Raw genomic sequence first — 16,885 nt, 5'->3', positions numbered from 1 at the left:
TCTTGCACAGACCCGTGTTGTTATATCTGTTGTAGCCTCTGTTGCTACAAAAAACAGCAGCCCACCAGTCAAGCTGGGCATCTACACCCAGGCCATACTGGGCATATGCCTGGATGGATAAGTGACTCCATCAATGCCCAGCAAAGACACAAGCTGATACTAAAGGCCACACTTCAAGGCGTTCTTCACCAGCATCAGAACCAGCTCTGTTTGTGTCATTCAGTGCAAACTCCCAGATGTGCTGCACCAGTATGGGCAACCTGCCACATCCAGCCCAAGAACCAACAGCAAATGAGGCATACGGGTTCAGGATGACATCCAAAGTGGTAGTAGGCTTTTGCCATTCCCAGTTCTCCACCTTCATCCATCACCCCTATGGATTTGGACCCAGATCACAGATGAGACACATGAGCAACCCTCCCCCCCCCCCCCCCACTGCCCCCCCCCAGTCTATGCTGGGTCTGACCCACAGCCTTCTCCGAAACCAGCAACAAGCTGTGAGTCTGAACCACTGTTACCTCCAACATTTCCAGTGCTGGACCCAGGAGCAGTTCCTCTACCACAGGCAGCATCCGAGGCCATACCCATGCCTCCCCCGAATACGCCAGGATGGTTCCAACAGACCTCCGGGACGATTCAAAAGGGGGAGAGATCCTGAAATTCTGCTGTTATATATTAATGGATCAATTTATATAATTATACATCTCCTGGTGTGGCACAGAAGGATACACCTACTGCCATCAGGACACATGGCGAAACACCTGCAGCAAATTTAAGGGCTGCCATGGGTCACCTGTTTCAACCAGCCAATGTTTACAGCAAGATCTCTGGTGTACCTACTGGTAATGACCCTGCCATAGGTGGTTTTTCCTGGGCTGTGACCTGGACTTTGTTGTTACCTAGCATCAATGTTTGGTTAACAAACAGACTAGCCTGTCTGCCTAATGCAGTACTGTCTTGGTTCATCATTCAAACCTCAGTTGTGTTTTCGCTGAACAAACTTATGGTCTACGAGTGTGCAGTTCATATTTAAGTGCCTCCCAGAGGAATCTATAAACAGTTCCCACTTGCACTAATGCACGAGTTATTCAAGAAACATCCCAATTACCGTAATCAACCATTTACCAATAGTGGATCAATGCATGGAATGCAACAACACATAACAGAAAACGGCATTCACTTTAGCTTTTATCCAGAAACTGCTGGTTGTGTGTGTGTGAATTTGTGTGTACCATTGTTAGAAAAAGAGCTACTGCTCAAAAGATAGTATATAGGCTGTTTTCTGTTAAGAAACACTACACTTGTTGATCTGCTACAGGTGAATGGCTGCCTTTCCCTTATTTTATTTAGTGCTCCTTTCAGGAATTTCCTTTATAGATACCCAGATTACTGTGTTGATTACCTCCAGAAGTTTTTCATTTTGAGTATTTCCAGAAGAGTCAGGAGCTACTACTTTATACGATTTATTTGTGAATATTTTGTGCTTAATATACTCTCTGTTGCAAACTTACAACAGTAAGCATTTATGGAAAATGTTGAAAGACATTGAAACCATGGGTACACAACCAAGTTTTGGATGACTCTGACTCATGGCAAAATGTGGAGGTTGGAGGCTTGACAGCTTTTAAAGCTGCGTAGTTAACCTTATGTGGTAGATATGATGATAAGACACAATGTAGGTGCAGGCACAAATGTTTCACAGTTCTTCGTTCAGCACTTATTGCTGAAAAGGGGACTCCGCAGCACATAACCCCTATGTATTCTCTTGTTGACCCCAACGACATCATCGATAATGATTTTGGGCATGGTATCATTTAAATTGGATCATGAATCAATGGAAATGTGTTGCCTGGTTTGCTGAATCACATTTCTCACTATGCTATAATGCTACCAACTCTCTCCCTTGCTTTGACAGATTTGGGTCTGTAGTTCGTATGATAATCTGTTATAATTTCCAGTTCTTGGATAGAATGTCAAACTTGACCATATTTCCTCAGATGAAATCAAAACAATGGACTACACTGTGGTTAGTAATGACCTGGTAGCTACTATTTTTGGATTCCATACCTGAATCAGTAAAAACAGATAGCATCACTGTGATATAGTAGCTTATGTTACAAACTTCAATACTTGCAAACTCACTCATCAAAATCTGTAGATGAACTATCTATATACATAATTAAGTTTGTACAGATCCCTCAGAGTGAAAGTCCTTCTTGGATTTGTCCATTCCTTTTCTTTTCCTTTTTTTTTTTTTTTTTTGCTAATTGGCTGCAGAATAACCACTTTTCACTGTACATGTAAACTATGATTGCCACAAAAACCCACCAGCATCCATTCTATAAGCAAAGAACAGAATGATTACCTCCATGCCAACCAGCATGGATTCTGTAAACAATGGTCTGTGAAACCAACTCATACGTTTCTCACGACACCCTTAAAGAAATGGCTTGAGGCAATCAAATGAATGTGTTATTAAACTTCCCGGCAGATTAAAACTGTGTGTCAGATCGAAACTTGAACTTGGGAGCTTTGCCTTTCGCGGGCAAGTGCTCTACTGACTGAGCTATCCAAGCACGGCTCACGACTTGTCCTCACAGCTCTTCTTCCAACAGGAAGTTTCACATCAGTGCACACACTGCTGCAGAGTGAAAAATTTATCCTGGCATGTTTTATTATTTTAGGCTTACTTCTATACAACATTTGATTTGGTACCATGCCAATGTTTGTTATCAAAAGTACATTCAAACGGGATATCAAGCATAGATGCCCACATTTGCCGAGAGGCAAGATTTCAGAACTGGCAATTTTTGACATGCTGTAATTGATTCCAATAGTTTGAAAATGTGTTGTGTCCCAAGAATTAAATTTGACAAGAAGTACATAAAACTTACTGTATCTCAAAAGATAGTTATATCTTTAGTAGTTTTAAGATGGATTACTTTAGTAAAAGAACAGTACATATATTTCAATAGTATGTGCGAAATACATTATTTAATGTTAGTAATACCACCTTTTTTATTCAAGAATCTGAAACTATGTCCTCAAATGACTGAATCCAGAATATTCAAAGTGTTATGAAAGGAAGCTAAAAAACAGCCACAAAAAATTTATTCATACTCCAATGGGACTCGGGGCAAGTAAGGCTAGCAACCTGCTTCCCTGCTACTTTAAATATGATGCTGGCAACAATCAGAGCAAAATGCCTCGGACCTTTGGATGTGACGGAGTCCCACCTCTAACCGACAAACCAGAGACTCCTAAGATACGACTTGGCAAACAAATGGTAATGAGATGGGGAGCTATTAATATCAATGGGGGCTACTCTGGGAAGAAGGTAGAGCTGGCAGAGGCTGCAAGTAAGATGGGGCTGGACGTTTTAGCTGTTAGTGACATTCGGGTAAGGGGTGAGAAAGAAGAGGAAGTGGGAGAATACAAGGTCTACCTGTCAGGAGTCAAAGCAGGAATAGCACAATGGGGTGTAGGGCTTTACATCAGGAAAGAAATGGAACCCGGCATAGTTGCAATAAGGTATGTAAATGAACGACTGATGTGGATAGACTTGACAGTGTCTAGCAAGAAAATTAGGATTGTGTCAGTATATTCGCATTGCGAAGGGACAGATCAAGATAAGATGGATAGTTTTTATGAGGCACTCAGTGATGTAGTTGTTAGAGAAAGGACAAGGACAGTGTTCTGCTCATGGGTGATTTTAATGCCAGGATTGGAAATCGAACAGGATATGAAAAGGTTATGGGTAAATTTGGAGAGGATATGGAGGCCAACAGGAACGGGAAACAACTCTTTGATTTCTGTGCCAGTATGGGCTTAGTAATCACAAACTCCTTTTTTAAACATAAGAACATTCACCGGTATACCCTGGAAGGCAGGGGAACCAGATTTGTCATTGACTATATAACAACAGATCAGGAATTCAGGAAGGCTGTGAGGGACACAGGTGTATTCAGGGGATTCTTTGATGACACTGATCATTATTTAATCTGCAGTGAAATTGGGATTGTGAGGCTGAAAGTGCAGGAGGTCAGGTCCATATGTAGGAGGATAAGAGTGGAGAAACTTCAGGATAAGGAAATCAGGCACAAGTACACAACAGCGATCTCAGAAAGGTACAAGTTAGTTGAATGTAGTCAATTACAGTCATTGGAAAAGGAATGGACAAGGTACAGGGATACAGTACTAGAAGTGGCTAAAGAATGTCTTGGAACAGTAGTGTGTAAAGGTAGGATGAAGCAAACAGCTTGGTGGAATGACACAGTCAAGGCAGCCTGTAAAAGGAAAAAGAAGGCGTATCAAAAATGGCTACATACTAGAACTCAGGTAGACAGAGAAAGTTATGTTGAAGAAAGAAACAAAGCCAAACAGATAATTGCAGCATCCAAGAAGAAATCTTGGGAAGACTTTGGAAACAGGTTGGAGACTATGGGTCAAGCTGCTGGAAAACCATTCTGGAGTGCAATTAGCAGTCTTCGAAAGGGAGGTAAGAAGGAAATGACAAGTATTTTGGACAGGTCAGGAAAACTGCTGGTAAATCCTGTGGATGCCTTGGGTAGATGGAGGGAATATTTTGAAGAGTTGCTCAATGCAGGTGAAAATACGATCAGTAATGTTTCAGATTTCGAGATAGAATGGGATAGGAATGATGATGGAAATAGGATCACATTTGAGGAAGTGGAGAAAATGGTCAATAGATTGCAGTGCAATAAAGCAGCTGAGGTGGATGACAAAAGCAGTAATCACACCAATCTTTAAACATGGAAACAGAAAAGATTGTAACAACTACAGAGGTATCTCTTTAATCAGTGTTGTGGGTAAAATCTTCTCAGGTATTGTTGAGAGGAAAGTGCGAGTATTAGTTGAGGACCAATTGGATGAAAATCAGTGTGGGTTTAGGCCTCTTAGAGGTTGTCAGGACCAGATCTTTAGCTTACGGCAAATAATGGAGAAGTGTTATGAGTGGAACAGGGAATTGTATCTATGCTTTATAGATCTAGAAAAGGCATATGGCCGGGTTCCTAGGACGAAGTTATTGTCTGTTCTACGAGATTATGGAATAGGAGGCAAACTTTTGCAAGCAATTAAAGGTCTTTACGTGGATAGTCAGGCAGCAGTTAGAGCTGATGGTAAATTGAGTTCATGGTTCAGAGTAGTTTCAGGGGTAAGACAAGGCTGCAACCTGTCTCCATTGTTGTTCATATTATTTATGGATCATATATTGAAAACAATAGACTGGCGGGGTGAGATTAAGAGATGTGAACACAAAATAAGCAGTCTTGCATTTGCGGATGACTTAGTTGTGATGGCAGATTCGATTGAAAGTTTGCAAAGTAATATTTCAGAGCTAGATCAGAAATGTAAGGACTATGGTATGAAGATTAGCATCTCCAAAACGAAAGTAATGTCAGTGGGAAAGAAATATAAATGGATTGAGTGCCAAATAGGAGGAACAAAGTTAGAACAGGTGGACGGTTTCAAGTAGTTAGGATGCATATTCTCACAGGATGGCAACATAGTGAAAGAACTGGAAGCGAGGTGTAGCAAAGCTAATGCAGTGAGCGCTCAGCTACGATCTACTCTCTTCTGCAAGAAGGAAGTCAGTACCAAGACTAAGTTATCTGTGCACCGTTCAATCTTTCGACCAACTTTGTTGTATGGGAGCGAAAGCTGGGTGGATTCAGGTTACCTTATCAACAAGGTTGAGGTTACAGATATGAAAGTAGCTAGGATGATTGCAGGTACTAGTAGATGGGAACAATGGCAGGAGGGTACCCACAATGAGGAAATCAAAGAAAAACTGGGAATGAACTCTATAGATGTAGCAGTCAGGGCGAACAGGCTTAGATGGTGGGGTCACGTTACACGCATGGGAGAAGCAAGGTTACCCAAGAGACTCATGGGTTCAGCAGTAGAGGGTAGGAGGAGTCGGGGCAGACCAAGGAGAAGGTACCTGGATTCGGTTAAGAATGATTTTGAAGTAATATGTTTAACATCAGAAGAGGCACCAATGTTAGCACTGAATAGGGGATCGTGGAGGAATTTTATAAGGGGGCTATGCTCCAGACTGAATGCTGAAAGGCATAATCAGTCTTAGATGATGATGATGATGATGATGATGATGATGATGATGACGGTACTCCAATAGTGTTAGTTTGAAACTGAAAATTAAAAATCTGAAACAGGGAAACAAAAATGTGAGCATGATGAGAAAATCCTCTGGATATCAACAAAAATGTGACTTTAATATCCATTACAAAGGAGAAACAGGAGATGTACTATAAAAAAAGACTTATTCAACCTTAATGCCGTCTATAACACTTCATTTGCTTATAAAACTTTATATCTGTTCACATTAATAAATTTATTGCATTACTTTCATGACTTTTGTCCATTAGTGTCAACCAGCATTAACTGCAGTTGAACAAAATGTATTGTGATATCTACAAAGGTTTTGGGTTGGTTACATAAAGTATAGTACAAGGTCAATATACAACCAGGTGAGAAACCTTCCAAAACCATCTTCAAACTGGCCGGCAGAACCACCTTTTAACAGCATATGACAGCACCTTGTTGTCTGAGTTTGTCACATTACTATGCAGCATGCCTACAGCAATGAAGAATTCGTGGCTTTGTGACTGCATGTGGCACCATGTTGCACCCACGGACTTTGAGAAGGTTCTCTTGCAGAAGAGAGCAATTTTTTTTTTTTTTTTAAAAAAAGCCCTTATAGTTTCAAACTTTTTTCCTCCCTCTTCTAATGCAGAAAATGTATTTGGCATTAACTATCGATGTACAGAACTACAATATAGCATGGCTGTATTTTTCCACATGTACTATAAAAAGTCTGTAATGTAAGACAGAACGCAGAATCAGTAGTTCAGCTTGGTTTTTCTTTTCCCACACACAAATCGTAAATTAGTGGTGTGATTTCATTGTGCGCCATAAGGAGGGAGTGTCCTTAGGGGATGGATGACTAGTACACATACTGCAGTCATATTTGTGTGTAGGGAATAGATGACAGAATATGTGCACCACCATGTTAGACTGCCTTCTTTTTGGAACTCAGTAAGGGGTGAACAAGGAAGTTACGGAAGAAGATTGAAGATGTTATTTCAGCACAATTCTGTAAAGCTTTGTATCCACCTTTATCGTATATCAGCATCAAAAACACACCACAGACTCAGCATATTTTCCTACAAACAGGATGACAACTAAGAAAACAAATGATATATCAGGTATACACAATAAACTTACCACAGTGGTGAGACTAAGAATTCTATATAGCATAGTTACAATCTGTTAAGTTGGGAAAAATACCTCAAATTAGGCTACAAAAGCCACCTAAGCTACAGTGCATCCTTTGAAAGCTTCTTTCTCAATTATTTTTTAAGAGCAAAAGGAGAGAAATGGATCTACAATAGCAGGTCTGTTGCTTATCTTCAATTTTGTTTACTAACATTCCTACTGCACACTTCAATCTTTCAGGAAATATAGTGTGACTCACTGACTGCCTCCAAAGGAAACTCAAGGATGGGACTACCATATCAGGACAAGATTTTAGTGCCTGGGCTGAGACACCATCATAGTCCTAAGAGTTAGTAGTATAATAACTTTTGTGATCACTCTTAACACAACTATGGTAGGCCTATGGAAATAAATAATGATAACAAAGAATCTACAATCAATGAAGCAACACAAAATCAATATGTGAATAACATTTCTTTTAACAAAACAAAAACTGACATCAGTAATGATAAAAATGCGAGTCTTTCAGAAGAGAAGAATGTTGTGATAAGGCATTTTTATTCCAGGGATCAACCAATGCCCCACCAAAATAGACACTTAAATTAAAACTCAGGGTCACAGATTATCATACAGTGTTAATGTGCTGTGTTTAAGAACGAAAGTAGACCTTTTATCATTTTTTGTGGAAGAATCAAGACCTGATGCTTTATGTAAGCTACCTGTGAGTACAGTTTCACTGGGGCAGAAGGTGAGCAGTAACTTGTAACAGCATATTATACACTATTTCACTGCCATAGTAATTATTGCCAGCTATTATGAAAACACTGTTCTGGTTGCATGAATGTGTTAATGCTTATATAATATCTTAGGATCACCACATCACGTGAAAGATTGGAGCACTGTAAGCCTGTATTCATCTGGTTACAACTCATGACCATCTTCAGTCAGTATTTGTTTTTACGTCTCATCAGTGTAAAAGAAAACAGAAGACGATGCGGCCATTAAAATACAGGGTGCATCAAAACGAATCCTCCGATTTGGCACATCTATATTTCTCAAACTAATAAACATATACAATGAATTTTGTTTTTTGATGAATGGGAAACTCAAAAAGATTTTTTTCATACCTTTTCATAGGTGTTCAATAGAGCCCCCCCTTGAGATGCACAGCATATGTCAATGTGACATTCAAATTGTTTCCACATTGCAGCGAGCATGTCTTGAATTACAACTTTCACAGCTGCTGTTATGTGACGTCTCAGTTCATTCACTGTTGTTGGTAATGGTGGCACATAAACAGAGTCTTATATAAACCCCTACAAGAAATAATCACATACAGTCAGGTCCAGTGACCTTGGACACCAGTAATGTAAGGCTGAATCATTTGGTCCAGTGCAACCGATCCATTGTTCGGTAATCGTTTGATTTAAAAATTGCCGGTGCCCCAACAGTGGCAAAAGTAATTTCTCAAGCATATCAAGGTACGTGCTTCCTGTGACAATGTTCTTGGCAAAGAAAAATGGACCATACATCTTTCCCATGAAACTGCACATAAAACATTAAATTTTGAAGAGTCAAAACAGGAACCACGTAAAACTCAAGAGTGTTCTTTCCAACAGTATATTGTTCATGCACATACCTCAAACAACATAATAGTTATGATTTTTTTTTAAAATCTGATGATTCATTTTGATACACCTTGTATAATGACGACACCCACAACAAGAGGAACGCTAAATACCAAGCTATCACCAGTGTGGAAGACAAGATAGTATCCATTGGTTGCTCTAAAAATTATCAACAGTCATTTTTCTCTCATTCTATTTGCGAGTGGAATGGGAAAAAAAATGACTAGTGACAGTACAGGGCACCCTCCATCATGGGAAATACGGAAGCGTCCGATCCCGCCCATCTGCTTTGACCCATGACATCACAAATATGGCGGAAACAAAAACAAACACACACACTTTCCACAAGAAGCCTAATGACACTAACGGGACAAGCGCGGGAAATGGGGTGTTTTGGGTGGGGGCAAACTAAATATAAACAAATTTAGACGCCTTGCGTAGCTACAACGTGTAAGTGAAGACAGCCATGCATGAATACCCACCCACCTCCCCAGGGGTCGTAACCCCTGCAAACTATAGAAGATAAAGACGCTTCAGTAGCTGATTAGTGTTTTTTGTCTTTTTAAAAAAAAATCTCACGGGATAGAACGAACAGATCAGAAAGATAAATATAATAAACTAAAACAGAAATTGGAGGAAACAGATAATTAAAATAAGTAATAAGTGTTTTTAAATTAAAAAAAAAAAAGAAAATCTCACGAGATAGAACGAACAGATCAGAAAAGTAAATAAAATAAGATAAAACAGAACTGGAGACAGCCACACTCAAACCAAACTCCGCGCCGTCATGACATCACACATAACACCCTTACGTCACAGGTCGAAGCCGACGCGTGGGATCGGAAGCTTCTGTTGACCCTCCATCATGTACCATACGGTGGTTTGTGGAGTATTTATATAAATGTGTTCTTGTTAAATTGTTCATGTGTAAAAATGCAGAAATGCCTGCTGAAATGCATTACCATAACCTTATTTTTTTAAAAGTAATAGGATGTGTCTCCAGTACAAAAATTTTTGATTTGTAACTATACATAGATGTATAAACACACTGCTTCAAGAATTGCAATGTCTATGACTAGCGTTGTTCAAAAGGAAAATTGTAATGGGTTTGAAACAGCACTCATTACACTCCAGTGGAAAATTTTTCAACAGTGATCAAACTGATTGGGCAAAATAATAATTTTCATCTATTATATGTATGTTATTATTGTAAACAATTTTCTTAACATGTTATACAAAAAGTTGTTGACAGGGCAAATCTATATAGCCTACAGAATTCTGATGCAGTCTGTCCAGCCATAACTGGTAAATGAGGCATATCTAACTATAAGGTTTGGCAAAATTGATGTCTGCTGGTGAAGTTTGCTTTGTCTATGTAAGTAACTCTAGTGGATCTGCTTACAATGGACAATTAACACTCCCCATCCCCCCGCCACATTCCTCCAAAATGTTTCCAGGTATTATAAGCAAAAACACAGAATCTTTTGACTACAATAATGATGAGTCACAATTAGAATCAAATAATTTGCAGGGATGTGAAATGGTATGTTCACACTGGCTCAATCGCAAGTAAAGCAAATGAGACCCTGAATTGTGATGAAAATGTTGAAAATCTAAATTGGCAGACGCTTGTACATCGGCAACTACCCAGTTAAAACCTGCTCACAAAAAAACTTTCAAGAACTGTTACGAAACGAGGACTCTACGTACAATGGCTAACGGGAAGTACCACCCACTGGCATTGCAGTGGGCTGCCAAGTATGGAAATAGATATATATTTTGCCGTGTTAACAGTCCTGTTGTTGGATGTAGCATCTATCAAACTGAGTACAATACAATGTCATAAACTACTTTTGTGGTGAATTTACAGCGGCATTTGAGCTGTATAGTTACCTTGTTTAGGAGTTGGCAATCGAGTTTTTGGAGTTTCTCTTGGCAATTCACGCTCAACATTTCTGAGAAATCTTTCAATAGAAATAAACGAGCTAGTTTTTTTTATTTAATCATTTATTTCTCACAAAATGTTAGTTCGAAACATACTCATAGTTCCAATCCATCGTAAACACTCAAACTAGTAAACTACGTTTCTCAAAGATAATATTATTGCAAAGTCTACAGCCACTTTCCTGTCGCTTCAAACACCCAAATTTACTCCAAACTTCTTTTGTTATTCGTGTGAATACTAGATACGAGCGTTCAGGAGAACCCTTCTACACAATAAAAATAAAAAAAAGAATGTGACAAAATTAGAAAATGGAAAGAAACGTGATAAGTCCTATAATGATAGGAACTTCATACCAAAAACAATATTGTAAAATTTGCTCAGTTACTGGCTTTGTGCCCTTTACGTTGAATAGCAATATTACATGATTCCCTTTCAGTGCTAGATACTATAGAATCGTGATTCAGAATCAGAGAGTAAGCAAAACACATTTTGCAATCACAAAAATTTTTCCATAGATAACGATAGAAATCGGTAGTCATGTGTTTTCTACCCGGCTGAAAAGAATTAAAATGAGTGGTACGAGGAATGTTGTTTTGAAATTATACAAAACAATGTTGAGGGAAGCTGAGAAGTTTCCATCATGTAATTACAGGTGCACTATGCAGACAATGGTGTTTGAAGATGAATCACGTTTTGCATTAAAAAATCTCTTAAGGTTAAACTAGGTACATGATTTTCTTATCGCTAAGTGTACCTGTCTTTACAATTGTTTCAGGACCTATGCCCTGAGAAGGATAAGAGCGTCGTTTCGAGAGAATAAAAGTCAAACAAATTCAGCAGAAATAGATAAGGCAATACAATATGCCACAGATAATTTGGGTGCCATTCGAAGACAGGTTTGTAGCTTTCAAACAGCTCTACGGAATTAATGTCTAATTATGAGTAAGGCAACACGTACAAATGTTCACGTTGTAATAATGTGTGTTTTAGGTTAAGTGAGGTACGGTAGAAATTTCCAGCCCAAGATTGCTAATCAGATTTCGAATTATTTACAGCTGTTATCAGGCGGTTCTATCCTAGATTCTGCTATGTCAGACGACGAGAAATATAGATACCAAGAAATAAACTCTTATTTATATCCAATACTTTTGTTTGGGAAGTAGGCTATGTTTTCTTCATTAGACCTTCCACCTGCTTTAATTAGTTTCGCCTTAAATTGCACATAGATATTTGTCTTTAAAGTAAAACTTCGGTGAAGATTATGATATAAAAAAAATCACCAAAAATGATATGTTGATCGTAAGAAGGCAATCTTCCATTAATAGTTGCTAAAGGACTATTATTATGAAGCATCTGTGTTCTGATTCACATGAAGCACCTTTGTGTAAGATTTTGGACAGTAAAGGTTCTGCTTTTTAGATTACATCACCCGTGTAATTCATAAGCATCGTATACCTCACAAAAAGTTTTCGCTAGCCCTAATTAAAGAAATTTAAAGACTGAAGGGAAGTAATATTGCACAGTTGTTTGTTGCTGCTACACACAACTTACGAACTATGCGCTATTGGGAGTAGTTGTTTTGGAAGCACTCTCTTATCTTTGGCAATGCTGCATCTATATGCTGTTGTAATTTGTGCTTCATAGCATATGCTATGTGCACCAGAAGTAACATCCAGGGGTTACAAGTGCATAAATATGTTAAAATTGGAAGTGCTTTGTTCAAAACTACAGTACTGCTCTACAGACAAGTACAATATTGCGAAGATCAACAGTTACTGGATGAGAAAGAGGAGTGACCTGAAGTCTTATGGAGCAGATGCTGTATATGACAAATTTCACTCTGTATGAACAGAGCACTCAGAAATACATTTGACAGTTATGTGTGAGCAGATTAAGATCATGTAAATTCTGGAGGTTTGTCCAATAAATGGCAAAATAATCTCGGTACAGCCCTGTTAATGACAACGTTTTTTATACATTGTCACTTGACAGTTTGCCTTCCCATTGCCTATCCACATAAACCCTCGTCCAATGTGCCTTAATCATTTTACACTGCCAAATTCAGCTATGTAATTTATACAAGTAAATATATAATTTATATTACACACTTCTTTTAGGCCCTACTGGATATTTTTAAGCTGTATCAACTGAAAGTAGAAAATCTCTAATATGTGATATTGGACCCCCTCTAAAAGTGTGGTTCTGGTGACAGAATGATCTGTAGCATAGCTTGAGGTCTAGGTTAGTATGAAAGGAGACAGTTTGAGTTGACGAAGCCAACAAATGTAAAAGTCAAATAAAGATTTTAGTAACGTAGTGAGCTCTAATGTAACCTTATGTCTATGACCACACCCTATTTAAATGCACTTTGCCATACTTAACATACTTTTCATAAAAACTAAAATAGTAAGGTAAATTCAGAATAGATAAGTCTCTGATGAGTATTTTGATGCATATTATATACATATATCATAAATAAACGCCGGCCGTGGTGGCCGAGCGGTTCTAGGCGCTACAGTCTGGAACCGCGTGACCGCTACAGTCGCAGGTTCGAATCCTGCCTCGGGCATGGATGTGTGTGATGTCCTTAGGTTAGTTAGGTTTAAATAGTTGTAAGTTCTAGAGGATTGATGACCTTAGAAGTTAAGTTCCGTAGTGCTCAGAGTCATTTGAACCATAAATATACCGGGGAAAAAAAATATTGGAACGGGAGGTGGTTCCAAGGGTCGACAGAAGCATCCGATCCCTCACGTCGGCTTTGACCTGTGATGTGAGGGTGTTGTCGTGTGTGATGTCATGACGGAGCGGAGTTTGGTTTGTGAGTGTGGCGTGTTTGTAGATGTCGTCGTGTTGTGGTTTGTTGTGCACTCTGATGGTATGTTCAGGGTTTTCGTTTGTGTGGTGTAATGGGCTCAGTTTGCTTTTGCTCATTATCCAGAATTGTTCGAGTGTCAGCTGTGTTCGTAGTTGAATTCGTTTCAGTGAGTTAACGATTTTGTGTGAAGGTTAATTTAGTGCTGTTCGCTGTACATCATGTGGTAATTTTAGTAAAATTAATCGGTTGTTGTTTTTGTTCAGGAATGGATAGGACGGATAAAATTAACAGTGCGCAGGTCAAGGGAAGTGTTCTATCCCAATGTTGATATTGGTATCGGAAGATGTTTTTGAGCTATATAGGCCAAGGAAAGTGTTTGATCCTAATTTATGGGATCGAGAGCTGCTGTTGAGCTATATAGGTCAAGAGAAGTGTCCGATTCCAGATGATATTGTGTTTAGTGGTATTGGGAGAGTTTTGTGATGTAGTTTTTTTTTTCGTCATTTTGTGAGGTTTTGTATGGGGGTGGGTGTCTAAATTTGTTTATATTTAGTTTGCCCCCACCCAAAAACACCCCATTTCCCGCGCTTGTCCCGTTAGTGTCATTAGGCTTTTTGTGGAAAGTGTGTGTGTTTGTTTTTTGATGTATTTTCGTCCTCATAATGTGTACGTACCGACTTTATATGCGCCATATTGGAATCGTGGTTTATGGTAGTTTCCGCCATATTTGTGATGTCATGGGTCTCAAAGCAGACGAGGGGGATCGGAGGCTTCAGTGTTCCCGGTTCCAGTATGTAACTGGTATCACAAAAAGTGCTTCGTGTGGTGTATGCTAGGAGAGACTGTAACCACTCGCTGTTTAGCTGAAGTGATGGGCAGTTGAGAGACATATTAACAAATGTGTTAAAATACTTTAATTAATCTAATAAGATTGAGTGACGAAAACCGTATAAGTGACTGTAAAAACAGTTCAGAACCTCATTTTTTATTAGTCCAAACCCTCCGCCCCCCCCCCCCCCCCCAAAAAAAAAAAAAAAAAAAACCCATGAACTGCAGATCTCACGTTGGTCTTAGTGGGGTGGCTTCTGCATCTACATTTACATTAAACTCTGCAAACCACCATGAAGTGCATGGCAGAGGTTATGTCCCATTGTAGCAGTTACTAGGGTTTCTTCCCTGTTCCATTTACATATGGAGCACAGGAAGAATGATTGTTTGAATGCCACTATATGTGCTGTAATTATCGTAATCTTTACCTCATGATCCGCATGTGAGTGATATGTAGGGGGTTTGTAGTATATTTCTAGAGTCATCATTTAAAGCGGTTCTTGAAAATTTAGAGAATCTGCCACTTCACTTTCTTCAGTCTCTCTGTGACACTCTCCCATGGGTCAAACAAACCTGTGACCATTCTTGCTACCCGTCTCTGTACACAGTCAATATCCCTTGTTAGTCGTATTTGGTATGTGTCTCGCACTTGAGCAATATTCTAGAAGTTGTCACACAAGTAATTCCTGTGCACTCTCCTCTGTAGACTGATTGCATTTCCACAGTATTCTACCACTAAACTGAAGTCTACCACCTGCACCCATGACTGAGCTTATGTGATAATTCCATTTCATATCCCTCCAAAGTGTAATACCGAAGTATTTGTGTGGTTTGGCTGATTCCAACAGTGACTTGTTGATGTTATACTCGTAGGCTACTGCTTTTTTTTTTTCTTTGTGTGAAGTTCACAGCTTTACATTTTTGAACACCTGAAACAAGTTGCCAATCTTTGCATTGCTCTGAAATCTTATCAAGATTTGACTGAATATTTATACAGCTTCTTTCACACAGTACTTCATTATAGATAACTGCATCATCTGCAAAAAGTCTGAGAGTACTATTAATATTGTGTGCAAGGTCATTAATGTACAACCTGAACAGCGAAGATCCCAACACACCACCTGAAATTACTTCTGCATCTGATGATGACTCTCCATCTAACATAACATGCTTGTCCTCCCTGCCAAAAAAGTCCTCAATCCGATCATAAATTTCACTTGAGACCCCGTATGATTGTACTGCCGACAGTAAGTGTAGGTGTGGTACTGAGTCAAATGCTTTTCGGAAATAGAGAAACACTGCACCTACCTGCCTGCCTTGATCCAAAGCTTTCAGTATATCGTGTGAGAAACGTACCTGTTGGGTTTCACGTGATTGATGTTTTTGGAATCCATGCTGGTTGGCATTTGATACCTCATTATGTTTGAGCTTAGAATATGTTCTAAGATTCTACAACAAATCATTGTCAGCGATACTGGATGGTAGGTTTGTGGATCATTTCTACTACCCTTCTTGTATAATGGGTGCTAATTGTCAAAGAACTGTGCGTGGTTTTTTATCCAAGAGACCTGCATTAGATTATAGTTAGAAGAGGGGCTAACTCAGCCACAAATTCGGTATAGAATCTGACTGGGATTCTATCAGGCCCTGGAGCTCTGTTCAGTTTTAACAATTTCAGCAGTTTCTCAACACCACAGGCACATTCTTATTTCACTAATCTTTTCAGTGGTACTAGGATTAAATTGTGGCCATTCTCCAGGGTTCTCCTTTGTAAAGTAACATTTGAAAACTTGGGTAAGCATTTAAGCTTTTAGCTTTGCTACTCTGTTTCAGTTCCTGTCTTATTAGGTAGAGACTGGATGCTAACTTTGGTGCCAACAGCCTTTACGTACAACCAGAATTTCTTAGGATTTGTGAATGATCATTCAACAGTATTCTGCAATGATAGTCATTCAAAGCTTCATGCAGTTTTCTCCTGACAGCGGATTTTGGTTCATTCAGCATTTCCCTATCTGTAGTCCTACACTTTGTTTTACACCTATTGCGTGGTAATGTCTGTTTCACCAATTTAGACGGGACATCCTCAAAGAGGTCAGTTTTATTTGTTGTCATTAGCTGCAATATATTTCCATCATGAGTGGGTTTCCAAACTATCTGTTCTAGCTAGTTTTTACCAAAGGCATTTAGTAATGTTTCACAGGATGTCTTATCACACTCACCACCAACAAAACTATAATTTTCCCCGTGGACTGTTGCATGATTAAGGCTTCCACCTATGATTACAGTATGGTTAGGGAACTTATGTACAAGTGACCTGAGGTTTTCTCTAAGGTTTTTGGTTACATAAGGAGATGAGTGTCGTGGGCAATAGAAGGATGCAGTTATCATTTTATCCCCACCCTGATACAT

The 16,885-nt window shown here is 39.1% G+C and overlaps 1 protein-coding gene across 1 annotated transcript in view; it reads right to left on the bottom strand.

Moving 5' to 3' along the window:
• Positions 1-10,984, bottom strand: part of LOC126416722 (COMM domain-containing protein 8-like) — a 63,400-nt gene extending 52,416 nt beyond the window's left edge. Inside the window, exon 1 of the mRNA XM_050084536.1 lies at positions 10,782-10,984. Coding sequence (XP_049940493.1) covers positions 10,782-10,841 — 60 coding nt within the window. The 5' untranslated portion in view covers positions 10,842-10,984. The remainder of the gene's footprint in view (positions 1-10,781) is intronic.
• Positions 10,985-16,885: the final 5,901 nt, after the last annotated feature.

Source organism: Schistocerca serialis, chromosome 8 (genome assembly GCF_023864345.2).
Source record: "Schistocerca serialis cubense isolate TAMUIC-IGC-003099 chromosome 8, iqSchSeri2.2, whole genome shotgun sequence".
Taxonomy (NCBI): Eukaryota; Metazoa; Arthropoda; class Insecta; order Orthoptera; family Acrididae; genus Schistocerca; species Schistocerca serialis.
This window is presented reverse-complemented; position numbering and strand designations above follow the sequence as displayed.